The sequence below is a fragment of the Perognathus longimembris genome, chromosome 16, assembly GCF_023159225.1.
Source record: "Perognathus longimembris pacificus isolate PPM17 chromosome 16, ASM2315922v1, whole genome shotgun sequence".
Taxonomy (NCBI): Eukaryota; Metazoa; Chordata; class Mammalia; order Rodentia; family Heteromyidae; genus Perognathus; species Perognathus longimembris.
Genome location: NC_063176.1, coordinates 45,987,373 through 46,006,294, shown reverse-complemented (window position 1 = coordinate 46,006,294; position 18,922 = coordinate 45,987,373). Strand labels below are relative to the sequence as shown.

At 42.0% G+C, this 18,922-nt stretch overlaps 1 protein-coding gene and 1 pseudogene across 1 annotated transcript in view; one reads left to right on the top strand and one right to left on the bottom strand.

The window, feature by feature from the left end:
* Dhx15 (DEAH-box helicase 15) overlaps positions 1-11,285 on the bottom strand; it is a 42,534-nt gene extending 31,249 nt beyond the window's left edge. Inside the window, exons 1-2 of the mRNA XM_048364890.1 lie at positions 11,028-11,285; positions 4,096-4,531 (exon numbers count right to left, since the gene is read on the bottom strand). Coding sequence (XP_048220847.1) covers positions 4,096-4,531; positions 11,028-11,098 — 507 coding nt within the window. The 5' untranslated portion in view covers positions 11,099-11,285. The remainder of the gene's footprint in view (positions 1-4,095; positions 4,532-11,027) is intronic.
* A 1,945-nt stretch (positions 11,286-13,230) lies between these two features.
* LOC125365039 lies at positions 13,231-13,566 on the top strand (annotated as a pseudogene).
* The last annotated feature ends 5,356 nt before the right edge of the window (positions 13,567-18,922 follow it).

The following is an 18,922-nucleotide window of genomic DNA, read 5'->3' as shown; positions in this document are numbered from 1 at the left end:
CTATTGAGGCTATGCTCAATGATATCCAAGTTATCAACAAATTATACTTAACAAAGGACTGCTATACAATCTCATATGAAATGTAGCTTTAAAGGGTTTAAAGTGTTTTGGGGGTTTTTTTGGCCAGTCCTGGGGCTTGGGACTCAGGGCTTGAGCACTGCCTGGACTTCTTTTTGCTCAAGGCTAGCACTCTACCTCTTGAGCCACAGCACCACTTCTAGCCTTTTCTGTTTATGTGGTGCTGAGGAATCAAACCCTTCCTGCATGCTAGGCAAGCACTCTCTCTACCCATAAGCCACATTCCCATCCCTGGGTGTCATTATTTTTTTGTAACTAGTATAAACTATATCTTTGAATCCAATTCAAATTCAGTTTGAAGGTCAACAGAAGCAATCCCACTATCCTTTCCTCTTACAAATATTATATCCAATGGCACTTTAGCTATCATCCATAAAGTCAACTTCAGTAACTGTTCAACAGAACCTTGTTTCAGATTCAACAGTACCTAAAAGTAATAGCGCTTCACATAAAGGTAGCCAGAAAGAAAAACCCAAGCTTTAGTAATGAAGATAATAATCACCAGGTTCCATTATGGAGACACTAATGGGTCCTGCTCCAGACACTCAATCAGAAAAGAACTATGGGGAAAATATAAATGCCTACCATACATTACACAGGAATCCAATGCTACAAAGGCATGTATTTGTCTTCCAAAAGCCTTTCAAACACCAATGCCCCAAGATACATGGTTTATTTGGTACAGCACTTGCACAATGACATCCAGTGAAAAACAGTGGTTGCTGTACATTTTAGTGAGGTAACCTCTTCAATTTGGGGATAACTCATTACTGACAATGGAAGGCAGAGCTAATCCACTGCTTTTCTGAGAACATCTTTACAAGGTTAAAATGAACAACCAGTAAACTAAAATATTGTCTCCCTGGTTCTGTAAGCCAACAAAATCACCATTAAACAGCCTTCTAGTAAGGCTTCATCATTTCATCACTCATCCTCCAAAGGCACAATCCATTTTAATGGGCACTGACTGGCAAATTAAAATTCAGTATTTAATACAATGTTCATAGATTAATTTCCTAAAGCTCACCCTAGTGAAATGGATTAACTCATTCTTATTTTGCAAACAAGATAGCTGTGGTTAATTTAGCAGTTCTCAGACTTTTAGTACTTTCTTATACTCTGAAATTAATTGAGAATGTCAACCTAGTAAATTCATAAAGTGTACAAGTTAGAAAAGTAAAAATCTGCTAAAATGTTAACAATTCCTAATTTTAAAATCAAGCCACATACCATTTCTACTATTCCTTTCTATCAGCTTTTTTCCCTTCCTCTACTTGAAGCTCTCTTCTCAAAACTAATCCTGGTGGCTCAAATCTGTAATCCTAGCTACTCAAGATCCTAAAATCTGAAAAATGGAAGTTCCAGAACAGAGCAGGCAAAAAAGTTTGACTTGGTGGGATGTGCCTGTCATCCAGATACTTCAGAAAGCATTACTAGGAGGGTTGCTGGGCAGAAAAGACCTTATCTCAAAAATAACCAGTGCTAGGGGCATAGTTCAGCACTTAGGCCAAGTTCTTACTAGAATTTGTCTCCCATTTTGGGGGTGGAGGGAGAAGCACAAAACTGATCCTCAATCTTATAGTCTTCCTGTTTTATATCTTACCCTCAATGGTCTTTTCTATTAACTTTTAATATTACTTACAAGGCAAAAAAAGTCAGTCTTCATTAGCTCTCACCTAAAATCTAGTAAATTACTGTCATCAGAACGTTTTTACTGGTATCTCAAACTCAAGTTCAAAAACAAAACCAAGTTTTGCTTTCCTTCAAATACTTTTCATTCTATACCCCATGCTCAGAACAATTTCCCTACTGTAAACTTGTGCCCTCACTCCTGCCCTCCATTTGGCTGAACTAGTTTCAGTTTATCCTATTATATGCAAACAAAGTAGCAATGCCAATATTGTGGATCTGTCAAAGTAACTCATTACTTTAGACTTCACTTAGATGGTCTCATTTTCTCACTGGCACAGAGATAACCTAAACTATAGTTGACATTTGAGTAAGTTTTTAATAAGCATATGCCAAAAAGAAAAAAAATCAAACCGTATGGTCTTCCCCTCAAAACCATACAATCTTAAGTAGTTGCATCTCAAGTAGCCCCCAAATACAATGTCTTCTTTTCTTGTGCTTTTTAAGCTGGCACAACACTGCCAAGCCACACATTCAGCCCTATTTTTCACTGATTATTTTCAGGACAGAGTCCCATTTCCTACCCAGAGTGATTTACCTACAATCCAACTACATTAGGCTTCCTATTTTCACTATTACAGGTAGACCTCATTATCACACCCAGCCTCTCTCAGTAGAGACAGTGCCTTGTAGACTTTTCTGCTCAGGCTGACTTGGAATCATAATTATCCCAGCCTCTGGCATAGCTTGAAATGACAGGTAAACTTGTTCTGCCTGGGGTATCCTAGTATCTCAATCTTCCCATTTTCAGCCTCCAAAGTACCTAGACGTATAAACATGAGCCACTGGGGCTGAGCCCAAAAGCCAATATCCCAAATAATAACAAACTTCTTCTTTTCAGTCTATTAGGCTTTCTTCTATACGAACTGCTAAGAAACTTATGTGAAATAGGGCTGACCGAATCATACAGCAAAACAGCTGTATGAAATATAACCTTATACTGAGGCAACCTAAATCCATAACCAGGGACAACTCATAAACCTCTGTTAAATTTATCATAAATCTAAACCTCATTTTGCTCATCTGTAAAATGTGCCGAGTACTTTCACTGCGCAGTTAAACCCAACATTTTGTATTTCACATCAGCACTAAGTGTTCCTGTACTTAAAAAAAAAAAACCCTTCTACTTTGGTTGATAAAATAGTTTTCCAAAATGCCTCCATGAAATACTCAAATTGATTCAAGGTACATCAATTAACCACCCTGCCCCCCACCACCAAGAAAACAACAACAACAATAAATCTAAGCTTGGTGCCTGTAATCCCAGCACTAGGGAGGCTGAGGAAAGAATAAGTTCAAGGCTAGCAAGCCTGGACTACAGAGAACCCATCTCAAAAATAGTAATAAATAAAATCCTTAACTTTGTGTAGTAAGCTCTAACCTTTGACACAAGTATTAACATCTCAGCACACTAAGATAGGCAATTATTGAATTCCTATCAACATTTTCCTCAATTCCCCAAACTTTCTCCAATGGCAACTTCTGAAATCATAATCAAAAGATTGTGTCTGTGTGTATATAATATGCTTAAACATATGGAAAGATGTCAACATTACTCAGCAAAAAAAAACTCACAGAAATAGCACTTTTTACCTACCAGATCAGTAAAAATTCAAGCTTGGTAGGATAATCTAATAGCCTCCTGCACATGCTTAAGTTGAAATGTTCCCAGAGGGGGAAAAAGGCTGTTTGGCTGTATTTATTACAAATGATACCCTGGCTCAATGTAACATACTAGCCCATGAAACCATTAAGAAAACATCCCCAATGTCTATCCACAGGGGCCTAGTAAATATGCCTCATCTGCATTTGAAAATTTCCAAGTTCCTTATTAACGAGAACTTAAACACTGTTTAATGGGGTTGGGAAGAACCAAATGGAGGTCATGAGTAGGCTTTGCTGTAAGCCTTTCAGCACTTGCACTTTTTGAAAGAATACCCAAGTTTCACCCAGTTCAACATATTTAAAAAACAACAAACCCATCACTTTGTGATCCAGATCTCACAACCCAGTATGAGAACATGAACTTTATGCCTCCAGTCATACATCAAACCTGAGTCAAAGTGGGTTGGAGATTATCACCTCCACACCTAAGGTAACAGAACTAGAGAAAACAACATTGTGATTTCCCTGGATTTGGAGAATGAAGAACTCCCTACAGTATTCTCCCTCAGAAAGTCAACAGCAAATACTAATCATCACAGCAGCTATTCTTTGAGGTGTTCTATAAGACAGACAAACAATGGAAATGATCACTCAGATCAACTAAACATCACCTGGTAAGTTTAACATTAGTAAAAATATGCACCATGCTCCACAATAACTCACCTGTGTTGTTTTACCAGACCCAGTCTCACCAACGAGTACAAATGACTGATGTCTAACAAGAATATCTGTAAATCTATCCTTGTATTCCCATACTGGGAGCTGAAGACGTTTCTTTAGAATATCATAGTAGCGAGGGGTATGGGGTAAGTTGGTGAATGGATTAATGCACTGTGGAAGTGATGTGTGTCCTGCATGTCCAGTGTGTGCTGAGTGGGCAGAATGTGTAGAATGTGTTGAATGAGCTGAATGGGTTGAGTGAGCTGAATGAGATGCTTTTAAAGGTGGCAATCCAGCACTGATAAGCATAGCATTAGTTGAAGCTCGCAACTCCTTCTCCTTTTCTTTCTCCCTCTCCCGTTCTCTATCCCCTCTATCACGTTCTCGATCTCGATCTTTGGAACGATCTTCACGATCCCGGTCACGATCTCGATCTTTCCTAGAAATAAAAATTTTAAATTCAGATTCTGAGTTGTACAAAAACTGTATTCATTGTAGCATGGTCCCTAAGAGCATGTCTCAACAGCTATCTGAATGACCAACTCCCCACAATCCATCATAAGCATCTTTCCCTTACATGATAATACAGTACATCAAAATTCTCTTTCAACTTTTTTTTTTTTTTTTTTTTGGCCAGTCCTGGGGCTTGGACTCAGGGCCTGAGCACTGTCCCTGGCTTCTTTTTGCTCAAGGCTAGCACTCTGCCACTTGAGCCACAGCGCCACTTCTGGCCGTTTTCTGTATATGTGGTGCTGGGGAATCGAACCCAGGGCCTTATGTATATGAGGCAAGCACTCTTGCCACTAGGCCATATCCCCAGCTCCCTCTTTCAACTTTTAATAAGACAACACAAGTACTGAGTCCCATGCAAATAAAAAGCCTCACTTATTTTAACAAAAGAAGTTACAGACTGAGGACAAAGGTAAGAAAAAGGTCAAACTGTAAAAAGAGATGACATCACAATCTTTCCAAGAAAATTTAGTGAAAAACTATTTTTTGCAGTTTCATGTTGCAATGCTAAGTGAAAAAAAGCAAAGTTTAATGTTATACACAGTATCACAAGTATATGCTGCTTCTTAAGAAAAACAAAATAAAAAATCCCTTTATTCCCTGGCTTTAATTGGTTACCTGTGCATTTTCACCTTAAAAGTAGTAGTCACATACTTTCAGTCAATAAAATATAGTCAAGCTAGAAACAAGTTTCACTGAACATTGTTCACTGAAGTTTTTTCTATTTTTTTTTTCAGGCAATTCCTTTGGCTAAAATTAAGCCAATTTTAAGGAATACCAATTCTGGTATCCACTTCTAGTTACTAGAGATGAGCTCTAATACAATGGTCATCTATGCTAGGAAATCCAGCAAATAGCATGGCTCTGGGATATACCTGAAAGTGACCTGATAGTTTATACGTTCTAACTCAGTTTATGTCAGAAGCAACTCTTACACTGAAAAAACTTGTAAGAAGATGTTGGAACCTAGACTAAAATAATGAGCCCGCATGCCATAAGACAGCTGTGTCATTGTTCCTTATTCTTAAAATGTTTCCTGTGATTGAAGGATCAGTAGCAGAGTAAGAAAGAGCATTTTTACTCCATGTGTATGTGTGTGTCTACATACACACATACAGACATTTCTCTAACCTGGACAAAAATAACTCTTCACAGGAATACAGCTCAAATGCAAAACCTAGCATCCAGTTAGAACAGTTCAATCACAGAAATGGTAAACTAGCCAACTATATCTATATCTGAGCTTGTCTTTCTTAAAAGACCTAATTCCATTCCAAAGGAGAAAAGATTTTGTAAGGTTCACTGAATTACATGACATAAGAGCTAAAATTGAATAAAGCCACTTACCCTACCCAACTCATACAGACACCTCAAAGGTAGAGAAAAGCTAAAAGATAACTTAATAAACATAAAATGAAGTCTCACAATTCAAAACTTCAAAGTCCTAGACTATCTCTGAATAAGTTATCAACCACCTGCTTTCTTTCTCTCATTGTGACTCTGGTCTAAGGTAGTCATAAATAAGCATTAGCATACTGCCCCCAAACGTGAATGCAGAGTAATGTATTAACAACACTGAGGATGCCCAGCAAAGTAAGAAGCACTATGGTTACAAATGGCTTAGAGATAGCCCTTAAGACATCTGGTCTAGGTTCACACCTGTAATCCTAGCTATGATCTTCCTGGAAGTGGAGATAATGGGGGTTGGGTTCAAGGCTAGCCTGAGAGGTGGAGCAAATTAGCAAAACCCTATCTTAATCAATAAATTGGTTGCAAGTAATATGCACTTGTCATCTTAGTGATACAGAAAGGCATACACAAATATTTTTGTCCTAGCTGGCCTGGGCAAAAACTAAAAGCAACCAAAGCAAAAAGAGTCAAGAGACATAGCTTACTTAAGTGGTAAAGCCACCACTAAACAGCTGGTATTAGAAGGATTTATATTTTTAATCACTTCATCACAGAATGAACCAAAAAGCTTAAATAGACTCCTCCAAAATTTCCAGCACAGTACCAGGCATTTAAAAAGACATGGACCTGCCCTTTCCAGTTATAAAATGTAGACAAAGTAGGTATGATGAGAAAACTAGGACAATGCTCTGCTTTGTTAAAATACCTATGCTTAACAAGTGGTTTTCAAGGATCCATTTGAGTCACAGCTTCACCACTACTCAAAAAAAAACCACAAACAAGGCATAAGCCTTGCAAAGTGAACAACTTTTAATAGTTATCAGGTTAAGTAAAGCAACTGACAGGATACAAAAATTCAATCACCTGAAACAGTTTCCTCATAGTCCATACTGTCTTTAATAAGAAAAATCCATTAAGTAGGAACCCAAGCCCTTTGCTTCACAAATTTATAAGCTTGTGATAAGTTTTCTTTTTTGAACAGGCACCTCTATTATAAGTTTTGTTCTTACAGTTTTACTGAGGTGGAACGCTTTTTAAAAAGTATCAAAACTGTGCTTTCACTTAAGTCCTAATATAATGCTGGCAGTTACTGAGTGCATAGCTATTTCTCAGTTCAATTCCAACTTAGCATTTAAGCTGATCATAGTATTTCCTTCCTTACCTGTCAACTGTGGCAATTAATGCTTCATGCATAAAATATCTCCTGGCATATTGGAAATGCCTAATATATATTGGTGATAATCTTTTTAAATATTAGAATCATTCCTTAAAATCTACATGGAATAAACAGGCACCAAAATAGTACTAGTGAGGATGCAAACTCATCATCTCAATCAATACTATAATGAAAAATCCCCCCCCCCCCCACACACACTGGCAATCTTTCAGGAACATCTTTCTAGTAAGCACATTTGCTATTTGTGCAATACGTATACTTAAAAAATGTTCACCATAATTTCACCTACAAACCACTTGGAAAGTACTGAAGTATCAACAGGACACTAGTTACCATGCACCTTTACAATTGGAACACTATGCAACAATGAAAAGGATAACACATCTACAGCTAATTACATGAGAGAAAAGTCAAAGCATACAATAACAGACCGTGAAAGATCCCACTGCTTGATATTATTAATATCAGGGACCAAAAACTGCTCACAGAATGTCCTACAAAGATGCAGATAAATGTTTCAGAGAATCTACTGCATTCTTCTAAATATCACCAAGTATGGACATTTCTCGTTCTATACCACCAAGTATGGACATTTCTCGTTCTACCGGAGCAAGTCACTTAACTTCACTTATCAAAGGGATTGATGTAACAAAGAGTCTAAAAAAGTGTCAGGTATACAACACATCCTCTATTGGTGTTATACTAATGAGTCTACTTTTCAATTAACAGGAAAAGCTCTTATAAGTAATGTAGCCAAACCAGCATCAGAATAAAAATGGTTCTAAGTTTAAAAAGTTCCTTCCATATTTCACATTTCCTGTCATTTGGTAATTTTGTAATGAAAATTGTGGGTTTATGGAAAAAAAAAGAAATCTGAATACATAGCAAACACCCACAACTTTTCCCCCTCACTCCAACATTACATTTAAGTATGCCAGGAACAAACCCCTCTCAATAGGGAGAGTGAAATTACCTAGTGAATTAAGTCCTTCTAATTACTACTCACTCCCCTAGTTAGTACTGGAGAAATAAGACTGATTTTTGACATTCAAATTCATAAAAACAGACAAGCCCACAGATGCTTTCACACTAATAATACATCCATCAGTAGGGAGGGATGGAGGGCCCATCTCCAAAATAACCAGCAAAGCAGTGCCAGCAAAATAACCAAAAAGAGTGGCTGAAATGGATGAGTCCCACCCACCACTCAAACTGGAGGCCAGGCCCTAAAATCAACCCCAGCACTTAGGATGAAGAGGAAAAAAAAATACATAGGGTCATTTGGCAGTCAACAAGTGACTTCAAAAAGCAAGTCTTATATGCACTAAGAAATATTGCAATCCCATTGTTAAAATCAGTTCTTGGGAGAAAATGAGGTACACTGTTCAAAAAGAAATGTACTCATTACCTATGTAGCTGTAAACCCTCTGGTACATCACCTTTACAAAAAAATTTAAGAAAATATCAATTCTGAGAAAAGTCACTCAAAGGACATAAACTAATGTAAAAATCACTCTCCATGCCAAGGATAGGTGGCTCTTGCCTGTAATCCAGGCTATTCAGGAGGCTGAAGTCTGAGGATCATGGTTTGTTTCAACCCAACCAGAGCAGGTATATAAATGATCTCCGATTAGCCACCAAAAAAGCCAGAAGTGGAGCTGTGGCTCAAGTGATAGAGCACTAGCCTTGATCACAAGCTCGGGAACAGCACCCAGGTCCTGAGTTCAAGCCCCAGAAACCCCACCCACCCACCCATAAATTGCTCTTCAGATTTTCTCTTAAACTTATGCACATTCTACAGATGAACTCTCCATTGCTGACAGGCAAATACCAAGATAACATCCCCAGATATCATGGTATCCTCAGACCCAAAAAAGTGTTGATATTTTTATCAAGTGTTTGTGCTTTTCCAAGAGACTGTCAAGAACCACAAATACAAAGCATGGATCCACTAATGCCAAGGAATGCATTTTAAAAGCCCACGAATGGAGGAATAACATCAATTCTATCCCAATATACTCATGCTAGCCAAAAAACAAGCAATTTTTGTTTTACAAAAAATGAAAACCCAAGTCTATTCTCTTTACAAACACATCATTAACATAAGGCTATTAAAACTACAACATCACACAGTACTATGAGCACTGTGAAATGAAAATGAAAAAAGCAATCTTCTAGACCCTACTAAGAATAAGAACTATGTGCTCTTGCCCAAACCATCTTAACTCTGCTCTCCATGTCTCCTCCTGTAAGTGGAGCAGACTCTCTTGAAGGTTGCTTACAGCTCTAAGGATCTGTAAAGAGCTCAAAGGCACCAACATCGTATGCCTTTTGTTTTCAACAGCCATAGAGGCTTGTTTTATGTTGCTTTATTACACAATGACTAGTATTGTGTTAAAAGCACACAAAATTAAAATGTGAACAGCCTCAAAAAGTATATCCCAATCCTGATATGTATTTCATATCCTAGATTCCTAAGAATCAATCCTACAAAACTGAAGGTGAACAAAACTTCACACAAGTTACAAAGATGATACTAATTAATCTGTGTCCCAAACACACACACACTTCTTACTTTTGTGGAGTTTCTGGCTTTAAATATCTAAGAGAACACTGCATGTAAAAACGTGCACTGGACAAAAGACTAATTTGACACCACTGCTTAAGTTAAATGCTGAATGCCTTTGCACCCTTAGGGAACGGCTCGAGAAAAATAAACGAACTGCACGAACCTGCAAAGGAACTTCTTTACAGCAGGGCCTATACTTTGCCACAAACAAGAACCACACTCTTTTCTTCTTTAGCATTTTATAAACACTAAAAAGCCAACGATATTTCAAATGATCTAGACTGTGGTGTTTTTTTCCAGGAGAAACAAATATATTTATTTCATGGACCCACTAATGCCGAGGAACACATTTTAAATGGTGCACTAAGTACCGTCAGTATCTTTTGTATTTCAAAAGTGACTTAGGAAAGAAGGGAAGTCGTGGGAAAGAAAAAAAAATTAAATTACTTAAAAGGGGGGACGTGCTGTTTCCCCACACCCACCCCAGGGATGCCCAAGTAACCAGTTTTTACCAGAGCAGGAAATAAAGGGAGATGGCGGGAGAGTAGGCAGAGAGCGGAAGTTTTGTCTTCCCATCTACTTATCAAGTCCTTGAATGGACCCAGGGACGCTCTCTCCCGCCAAACGTGAAACGAGGCGGCTCCAAAAACCAGTACCCCACCTCCCCACCCACCCATCCACGAGGTACACTCCACGTTTTCCTTCCGCCCGGCGGGCCCGCCACAGTCCCTCCACCCACTACGAACTCCCCGGTCGCCGGCCTCGCGGATCCCCCGACACCCCATCCGGGCCCTGCACCGGGACCCGCGCGCAACCCCCCGCCCTTCCCGAGCGCCCCGCCGCCCCACCCCGGCGGGCCCCGCCCGGGCCCTCGGCCCAGCAAGACCTTGTGCCCTTGGCCGAGGGCTGTCCGCCGCTCTCCCCCCGCCCCCTGCCCGGCGCCAGGCCTCACTCGGGAGCCGGGGCCACGAGGCTCGCGCTGCCCCGCCGCCCGACTGCATCCACAGGGCCTCCGCCAGGAGCGGAGGAGCGCGGGGAGGACGGCGAGTCGCCGCCGCCGCCGCCCTCGTGGCCGCCACAGGCCTCCCTCTCCGCCCTCCAGACAAGGCCGGGCGGCGGCCCCGCCACACGCACCCCGGCGCCCTAGCGGGGCCGATCGGGCGCGGTTCCTCCTCGAGCCCCCACAGAAACAAAGGCCGGTGCGGCGGGACCTCGCCGGGACCGCCGACACAGCCCGAGCCGCCGCCTCGCGCCCCGGGCCTGGCTTACCCATCGGTCCCCGCACGCTTCTTGCCGGAGGGGTAATCCTCCCCGAGGTCCAGCCGGTGCCGCTTGGACATCTTCGCCCTCGCCGAGCGGAAGGAATTAACAAGCGATAAAGCGGACGGCTTTATCCGCCCTGACGAGGGCTACGACTTAACTCTTGGGGGGAAACCTCCACCCCTCCCGCTACAACAGTCCACACCGTGCGGCCCGAACCAGGAGCTAAAATGGCGGCGGCGACGAGGGCTGGGCCTGCGCGCGCGCGCTTCCGCAGCGTGCGTGCTGTGCGTGAGAACGTGGGGCGCGCGCACGCCGCCCAGAGGCGGGACCTCCAGTCCTGCCTCGTTACGCGATTGGCTGGATCTTTCGGCGCCGGATGTGTCTCACTCTAGCAATCAGCGCTGTGAGCGGGTCGGAGCTGCGGCTTGAGTCTCTCTGGCCTTCCCACGCTTGTTGTTTCACCTTACACCTCTGATTTTGATGAAATGGAAAGGAAAAAAAAAAATCTAGTCATGGTTAGGACTACCTTGTATTCGTCTCGCTTTAAAAGAGTCTAAGACTTGGAGAAGTTTAGAAACTGATGAAGATGATACAGCTAATTCAGGGCAGTGTCAGAATTGGAACCCAGCACAACCTGGAACCTGCAGCCGATGCACCAGTCACTATGGCAGTGAGAAAATGTTAACCTGCCATGGTCCCAGTTTGCAGTTTTTAAAAAATTTAGCACATGTCCTCACGTTACAGATATTTCTGAGGATGGAGTACAGAAAATGGGAAGCAAGCGCACCGTTCTCTTTCTTGGGCTTGTTTGGTGTCCTCTATGATGCACACGTTAATTCAGTGTTAGCCGGGCCTCTGCCCTCATTCTTACAGTAAACCCTGCAAGGTGTTTTATAAATATACACACACTAAGACCCAGAGAGGTTAAGTCACTACGCACTCAGACTGCATCTAACACCAGAGCAAATTGGTGGAGCAGAGTGACCCTTATAGATCTTCCAATCTGATTGCTTTTTTGCATTTATTCTAAAAAAGAAATCCAAGAGGAAAAAAAAATAGAAGCCAACTCAAACAAGGCCACCTCTGTGGGAATGTGGCTTTGTGATAGAGTGCTTCCTTAGCATGCATGAAGCCCTGGGTTCCTCAGTATGACATAAACAGAAAAAGCCAGAAGTGGCCCTTGAGCAAAAGAAGCTCAGGGATAGTGCCCAGCCCCAGGGCAAAAAAAAAAAAAAAAAAAAACCCACTCAAACAAGGCCATCTCTGTCTTTCATGTAATGGCCAACCAGAGACTGCCCTGAAGACCACACCTCAGTTCTTAATAGACTCTCAGAACAGCCCTATGTATTAAATTCAATGGAAACATTGCAACTGATGACAGTTTTAATCTTTGCAACGAATCCACATTCCAAAGTCAACACAAAGAAATGTGGGTGCCTTTTTGCTTCACTTACGAAATATTCAATACAATTGTCTAAATGTACACTCTGACTACATTGGTTTTTGTTAGAGGGCATGATGGATAATCACTGAAACTTGGAAACATTTCCAAACAACTTTGTCTTTCTGCCTGAGGAAATCTGCGTCCCCAAGTCATGCCTATAGTTTACTCCATCAGTTAGCTTCACAGGTAGAATAAAAATCCTGATTTCACTCTTAACTAGTCAGTCTCAGGCTCCAAATTACCAGTTTGAGGGCTACCATAATCTAAAAATATGGAGAAATAATAAGGAAAAAAGTTACAATTCTACCTGCAGAAATGTCCAATCTGAGAGAATCAGCCTGTCATAAATATACAAGAAGACTCAGTAAAGGTGGATCTGAAAAATAGGGCAGATCTGAAGAAAGTCACCAGTCAGTTGTGTCAAAACCTAAATAGCTGAGGAAAGTCCTTATTTACCAAAAGGGTAATGACCTTTCTGGAATCAAATAAAAGAAGGAAGCCAGTTGCTGGTGGCTCACACCTTTAATCATAGCTACCTAGGAGGCTGAGATCTGAGAATCCCTGTTAGAAGTCAGTCTGGGCAGTATAGTACATGAGCTCTTACTTCCAATTAACTAACAAAAAGGCCGAAAGTGAAGCTGTGGCTCAAGTAGTAGAGACTAGTCTTGAGCACAGCCAATCAAGGATAGGGCCCAAGCCTTGAGTTCAGGCACTGCCCCCCCGCCCCCACAAAAAAAGGTCCAAGCCCTTGGTTCTGGCTTTGAGATGCTTCCAAGCCTGATTAAGAATGTGTGGGTCCTCATAAACCCTACTACACCCAGGTTTACCAGGAGATCTGGGTGGGGATGGGGTTGATGAGCTAAGTCATGTACAAGATCAGGAGTGCTGATAAAAGAAGTAAGGCTTTGAATGGTTCCACTCCTGCGCCTTCTCAGGGCCCTCACTAACCAGCTCCTCTGAGCACCTGAGGTGACAGGCCGGTCTGCCTGGACATTTGAGCAAGCTTTGTTAGTTAGATGGGAACGCGGACCATCGCTGTACGCATACTTGTAGGAGCACCACCTCTTATGTGGCAGGAATAAAATGTGTCTATGAGATGCAACCCCCCCAAACAAAAAAGGAAAAGAAAGGAGGAAGACAAAGGTCCATTATCTGTTGGAATAGTTACACTCCCTGAAAGGAGGAGTTTTAGATAAACCACCCTGATATTTTTTTAGACATAATTATTAGAATCTGACTGGTTTGCAGGTGAGAAAAAAGCTAAAAAAGAGACTAAGACATGCACAAAGAGGCTAGGAATAGAGGTCAGAAAATGATTGTGGGATTCAGGCCAGACTATATGCATGCCTAACTGTGCTGAGCTGCTGCTGAGGAACAGATTCTCACGCCACATGATTCTCCTAGGCTGGAGATTAACTGATTACCTCAATATGAATGGACAGGTTTTTCTGTTGTCCAAGTGGGAAACTTAATTTACAGGGCTCCCCGTGGATAAGTCAGGGTTCAAACACAGTCCAAGACTTGAACCCCAGTCCGCACCATTAACATCTATACTGTATAGCTGTTATCATCCATTAATTACTTTATTTGTTCACTCAGCATTTTTTGTTGTTGATACTGAGGTTTGAATTCATCACTTTGCTTAGCAAGCACTGTAACCACTTAAGTGAGCCATGCCATGAGCCATGCCTGCAGCTCTTTTTTTTTTTAATTGTTATTGTGGAGTTGATGTACAGAGGGGTTACAGTTATATGAATCAGGTCCAGCTCTTTTGTTTTATGAAAATTCCCTGCTTGTTGTATGTCTGCGCCAGTACTAAGGCTTGAACTCAGGGCCTGGGTGCTGTTCCTTAGCTTTCTTATTCAAGGCTGGATCTCTACCACTTGAGCCACAGATCCACTTTCAGCTTTTTGCTGGTCAATGGGAGATTAAAAGTCTCCAGGACTTTACTGTCTGAGATGGCTTAAAATTATAATCTTCAGATCTCAGCCTCCTGAGTAGTTAGGATTACAGGCTTGATCCAGCAGCACCTAGCCTGATTGATGAGATGGTAATCTCGTCAGCCTTCTTTGCCTCTCTAGTAGCTGGGCTTACAGGCATGAGCCACCATGCCTGGCCCTCACCAAATATATATATATATTTTTTTTCTTAAGCCCAAGTTAATTACTAAATAAAAAGGAAAGGACAACACAACTATAAGCCCTGCCTTCATAAAATGTACTGGAAAGAGAACGACAGATATTAAACAGCTAAATGCACGAATAACTATGCTGGTAGAACTTTATTAGGAAGGTCATCTAGAGAGGACAGGCACTATAACAGCCTATAACAAGTAGTCTTGTTCTGAAGTGAAGGGGAAAAGAAATGTCTCTGAAAATAAAAGGTATTTAGAGAAAGACCTAAAACAAGAATCGAGATTGGTCTAGCAGAAAGGGAGGAAAGAATTTCAGAGAGATCCTAAAGGTAAATTGTCAATTGGTGCTATGAGGTGAGGAAGGGGAGGAAGGATTGCTCCAAATACAAAGAGAGGCCACACCCCTGGCTCTGGCCTGGAGAGCCCCAGGAGTTCAGCTATGGATGTAGGACTTGGTCCTTTTCAAAAGCTTAGGAAAGGGGCTAGGGATATGGCCTAGTGGCAAGAGTGCTTGCCTTGTATACATGAGGCCCTGGGTTCAATTCCCCAGCACCACATAAACAGAAAAAGGCCAGAAGTGGTGCTGTGGCCCAAGTGGCAGAGTGCTAGCCTTGAGCAAAAAAAAAGAAGCCAGGGACAGTGCTCAGGCCCTGAGTCCAAGCCCCAGGACTGGCCAAAAAGAAAAGGATTTTCCCAGGGACCTAGGTCCAACCATGTCTGTCTTGGGATTGTCTTTAGCTACAAAGTGCTTACAAATGTGTCTTCAATCACTTCATTCCCTCTATTATGTAAGGGATAGAAATAGTTACAATGTCTAGTGCTTGCTAAGACTTGCTACCAGAATCCCACTTCTAGAATGATCCATCCCTCAGCTCCCCAGGAGTACTACCCACAGACACCCCTAGCAGTCAGCTCTCTACAGGAACTTCCTTGACCTAATGAAAGCTGCAATGTCTGAGAGCCTCTCTGTGGGGACAGATCTAAGAACCTACCATAAATAACAAGTTATCCCTATTACTTGTGAAATTCCATGAGTTTGTAAATTTCTTCCTCGGAACTACAAATGAAGGTCAAACTCTTCAGTGCACAACAGCATTCCTGCCACCCCTTTGATTCAGAGTTTACCCTTATTGGAGCCCAACCTCTACCATGATTCAATTTTGGAGTAGGTCAGTTTCTACTGGCCAGCAGTGACTCAGTGATGTCAGATAGAACATCACATTCCACAAGGAAGCCGGGAAATTGCTATATCTCTTACCTGCAGTGGTAGGGAAAAAGCAGATTACATGCAGCCAAATAGCATGTATTGTTCTCAAATACAGGGAGACAGTGACTACAAGAACAAAAGGCTAAGAGTGATGAACCTGCCCATTCAGAGCTAAGTGGAAGAACAAAATGCCCTTCCGAGGAGAATATAAAAGAGTCTTTTCTTTTGCAATGGGCAGGCAGGAAACACTGAGGAGCAGGCCACGGGTATACACACACTAGTAGCAGAAGGCCGAGTGGGACCTTCCAAAGAAGGCTAAGCCATCCACCTAGGCAGGCATGATCTTAAAATCAAGGGAAAATCTGGCTAACCACCATAGCTTTGAGTGTGGCTACTTGACCTTAAAACTCACTAATTTGGAAGACATGCAATTGAGCAATAAAGAATGAGTCACCCACTAGCTCTTCTAGAGATAACACTTCTGTCAAGTGGGTAATGCTGATAACAGTTACCTAGTTTACTTCTCAGAGATGTAGAACTGCTGGCCGTTCATTTGCTTCTGCGCTGGTGTCTGATGGACGCACTCTGACATTAGGAGCCCCTCCCCCCCCCGAAAAGCAATAACCTCAGACCTTGCTAACACCATCACTTTCTGAATACATATCTGATAAAGAGCCATGGAGGTTATTTTCACACACATTGACTTATTTATTTTTCTAGTCACTTACCCCCACCCCCTGTAGCATCCTGCTTCTTACAAGATAAGTATCCCCAAACCCTAATCTCAGAGAGGCAGATTTCAGACTTGGATCTCCCATCTCTGCATGCTTGGCTACTTTATGGCTGACAAAGCTCTCGCCTTGGCTACAGAGACTGTTGCAAAATATATACAAATGTTTAAGATGAGAGCCAGTGGCTCCTGCCTGCAGTGCTATTCAGGAAGCTGAGATCTCAAGGAGTGTGGTTCAAAACTGGCCTGGACAGAAAAGACTGAGTCTCTGTATCCAAGAAAATCAACCAAAAAAAGCAGGGCCGGAGGGGTGGCTCAAGTGGGAGAGCACCAGCCAGGCAGGCAACTAGAACAAGAGTGAGGCACTGAGTTCAGACCCCAAAAGAAGCTGCTATGGTAACTGTTTTGCCTGTCCACATGCTTCATGAGACTAGAAATAAGAGTCCTAAAATTTAACATATAGAGAAGTGACCTTATCTTTTCCTACGCTGTCACATATCTGCCTTTGGGCAATACTGAGATTTGAACTCAAGGCCTTGCACTTGACAGGCAGGTGCTCTACCATTGAGTCATACCTCTACCTCTTTTTTTGCTCTGGTTATCTTGAGATAGGTCTCCATTTTTGCCTGAGTGTGGACCTGGATCGAGACAGTCTTCTTGTAAGCATTCCATCATGGCTAGAATGACAGGGATGGGCTACCATACCTGGCTTCTTCCATTAAGATGGCATCTCATGGACTTTCCTTACCTAGTCTGGCCTGGAACCACGATCCTCCCAACCTCAGCCTCCCACAGGTTGAGAGATCATGCCCAGGGCCCAGATATTGTTTGTAAAGGGGGTTCTGTACCCAGGATGACCTCAAGCCAAAATCCTCCTGATCTCAGCCTCCCAAATAACTAGGGTCACTGTCATGAGCCACTGGTGCTGGAAATATATATGTAGATATACATATATATGCATACATATATATGTCATATGCTATGCCTCTTAGAGAACTCTATTATAATTGACATACAGGTAAATCAAAATTGTTAAATCCACTATGATGCTTTTTAGTTCACACTGGTTTAGTAACAACATGCCAAGATCAGGACCTTAATCAGGAAAGAGTGGAACTCTGACCTGAAATAGGGACATATGGGTTGATGTCTCTGAAAAAGGATTTACTTTCTAGATTTTCCTCAATCTGCTGAGCATGCCCAAATGCCTCATGTCGCCTCCTTCTTTACAAGATGATGTAATGGTCTCTGATCTGAAGAATAACTAGGAAGTAGGCAACAATTAAGGTCGAACCATTATATATTATAGTCTGGGCACATCATATAGCGTAGAAATGTTACCCTACCCTAAAGATACTGTAGGAGTCAGGCAGCATACAGCTGCAGGAGCTATACAGCATAAAACATGTTATAGTAGAGCCAGGAGAGTATGCCTGGGACTGAATCTTGTGGTTAGAAATGTAGAAAAAGCAAGTGAAACATAAAGTTAGACAATGGAGAACTGATCAACTTGGGAATAGTCTCCCAGCAGGCTGCAGGATTGAAGTGGGAGCCTCAGATGATAATATAAACAATCCTAGGATGCCATCTAGATGCATGGGAAACTCAGTATCCCACAGGACATCAAACTAAGCAGAACTACTATGATTGACAGCATACAAGGTGGTAAAACAGCTAATGAAAGGGAGCATGCTAGAGTGAAGATATATGAAACTACCAAACCCAATGGATGAATGTGGTTGACAGTGAAGTTCAGAGGATATACCTCTCACCAAGTTAATAAAGAGCCTCCTTATGGGCTGGATGCTGGTGGTTTATGCTTATAATCCTAGCTACTCAGGAAGCTGAGATGTGAGGATCATAGTTTGAAGCCAGCCTGGGGAAAGCAAGTCCATGAGACTTTTAGCTCCAATAAACTTCCAAAAAGCCAGAAGTGGAGCTGTCACTCAAGTGGTAGGTAACTAGCCCTGAGCAAAAAAGCTGAAGGACAGTGCCCAGGTTTTGAGTTAAAGCCCCAGGACTGGCACCAAGTAAAAAAGAGTCCTCTTGTGACATAGATACACATCAACATTGTCCACAAAATCAGTGGTGTGTCTCTCTGTAATCCAAGGGTAAAAGTAGAAGGTGCCATTTCAGAAATGAGTTCATCAAGAGCAGTACAGATGATAGGACCACATTAAATACAGGTCTTGGCACTCAGCAGCACGTCACCCTCAGAAGCCATGTGGATGACGAGGTTAAGAGTGATAATCATACAAATTTGAACCACAGAGGCTAGGAAGAACCTACACGCTCTGGAGTAAGACATGTAGGACAAAATGGATTAGCAGCCATCAAAGGACCACCTCAATCTAAACAACTAAAATAGACAAAGGATGGATGATCA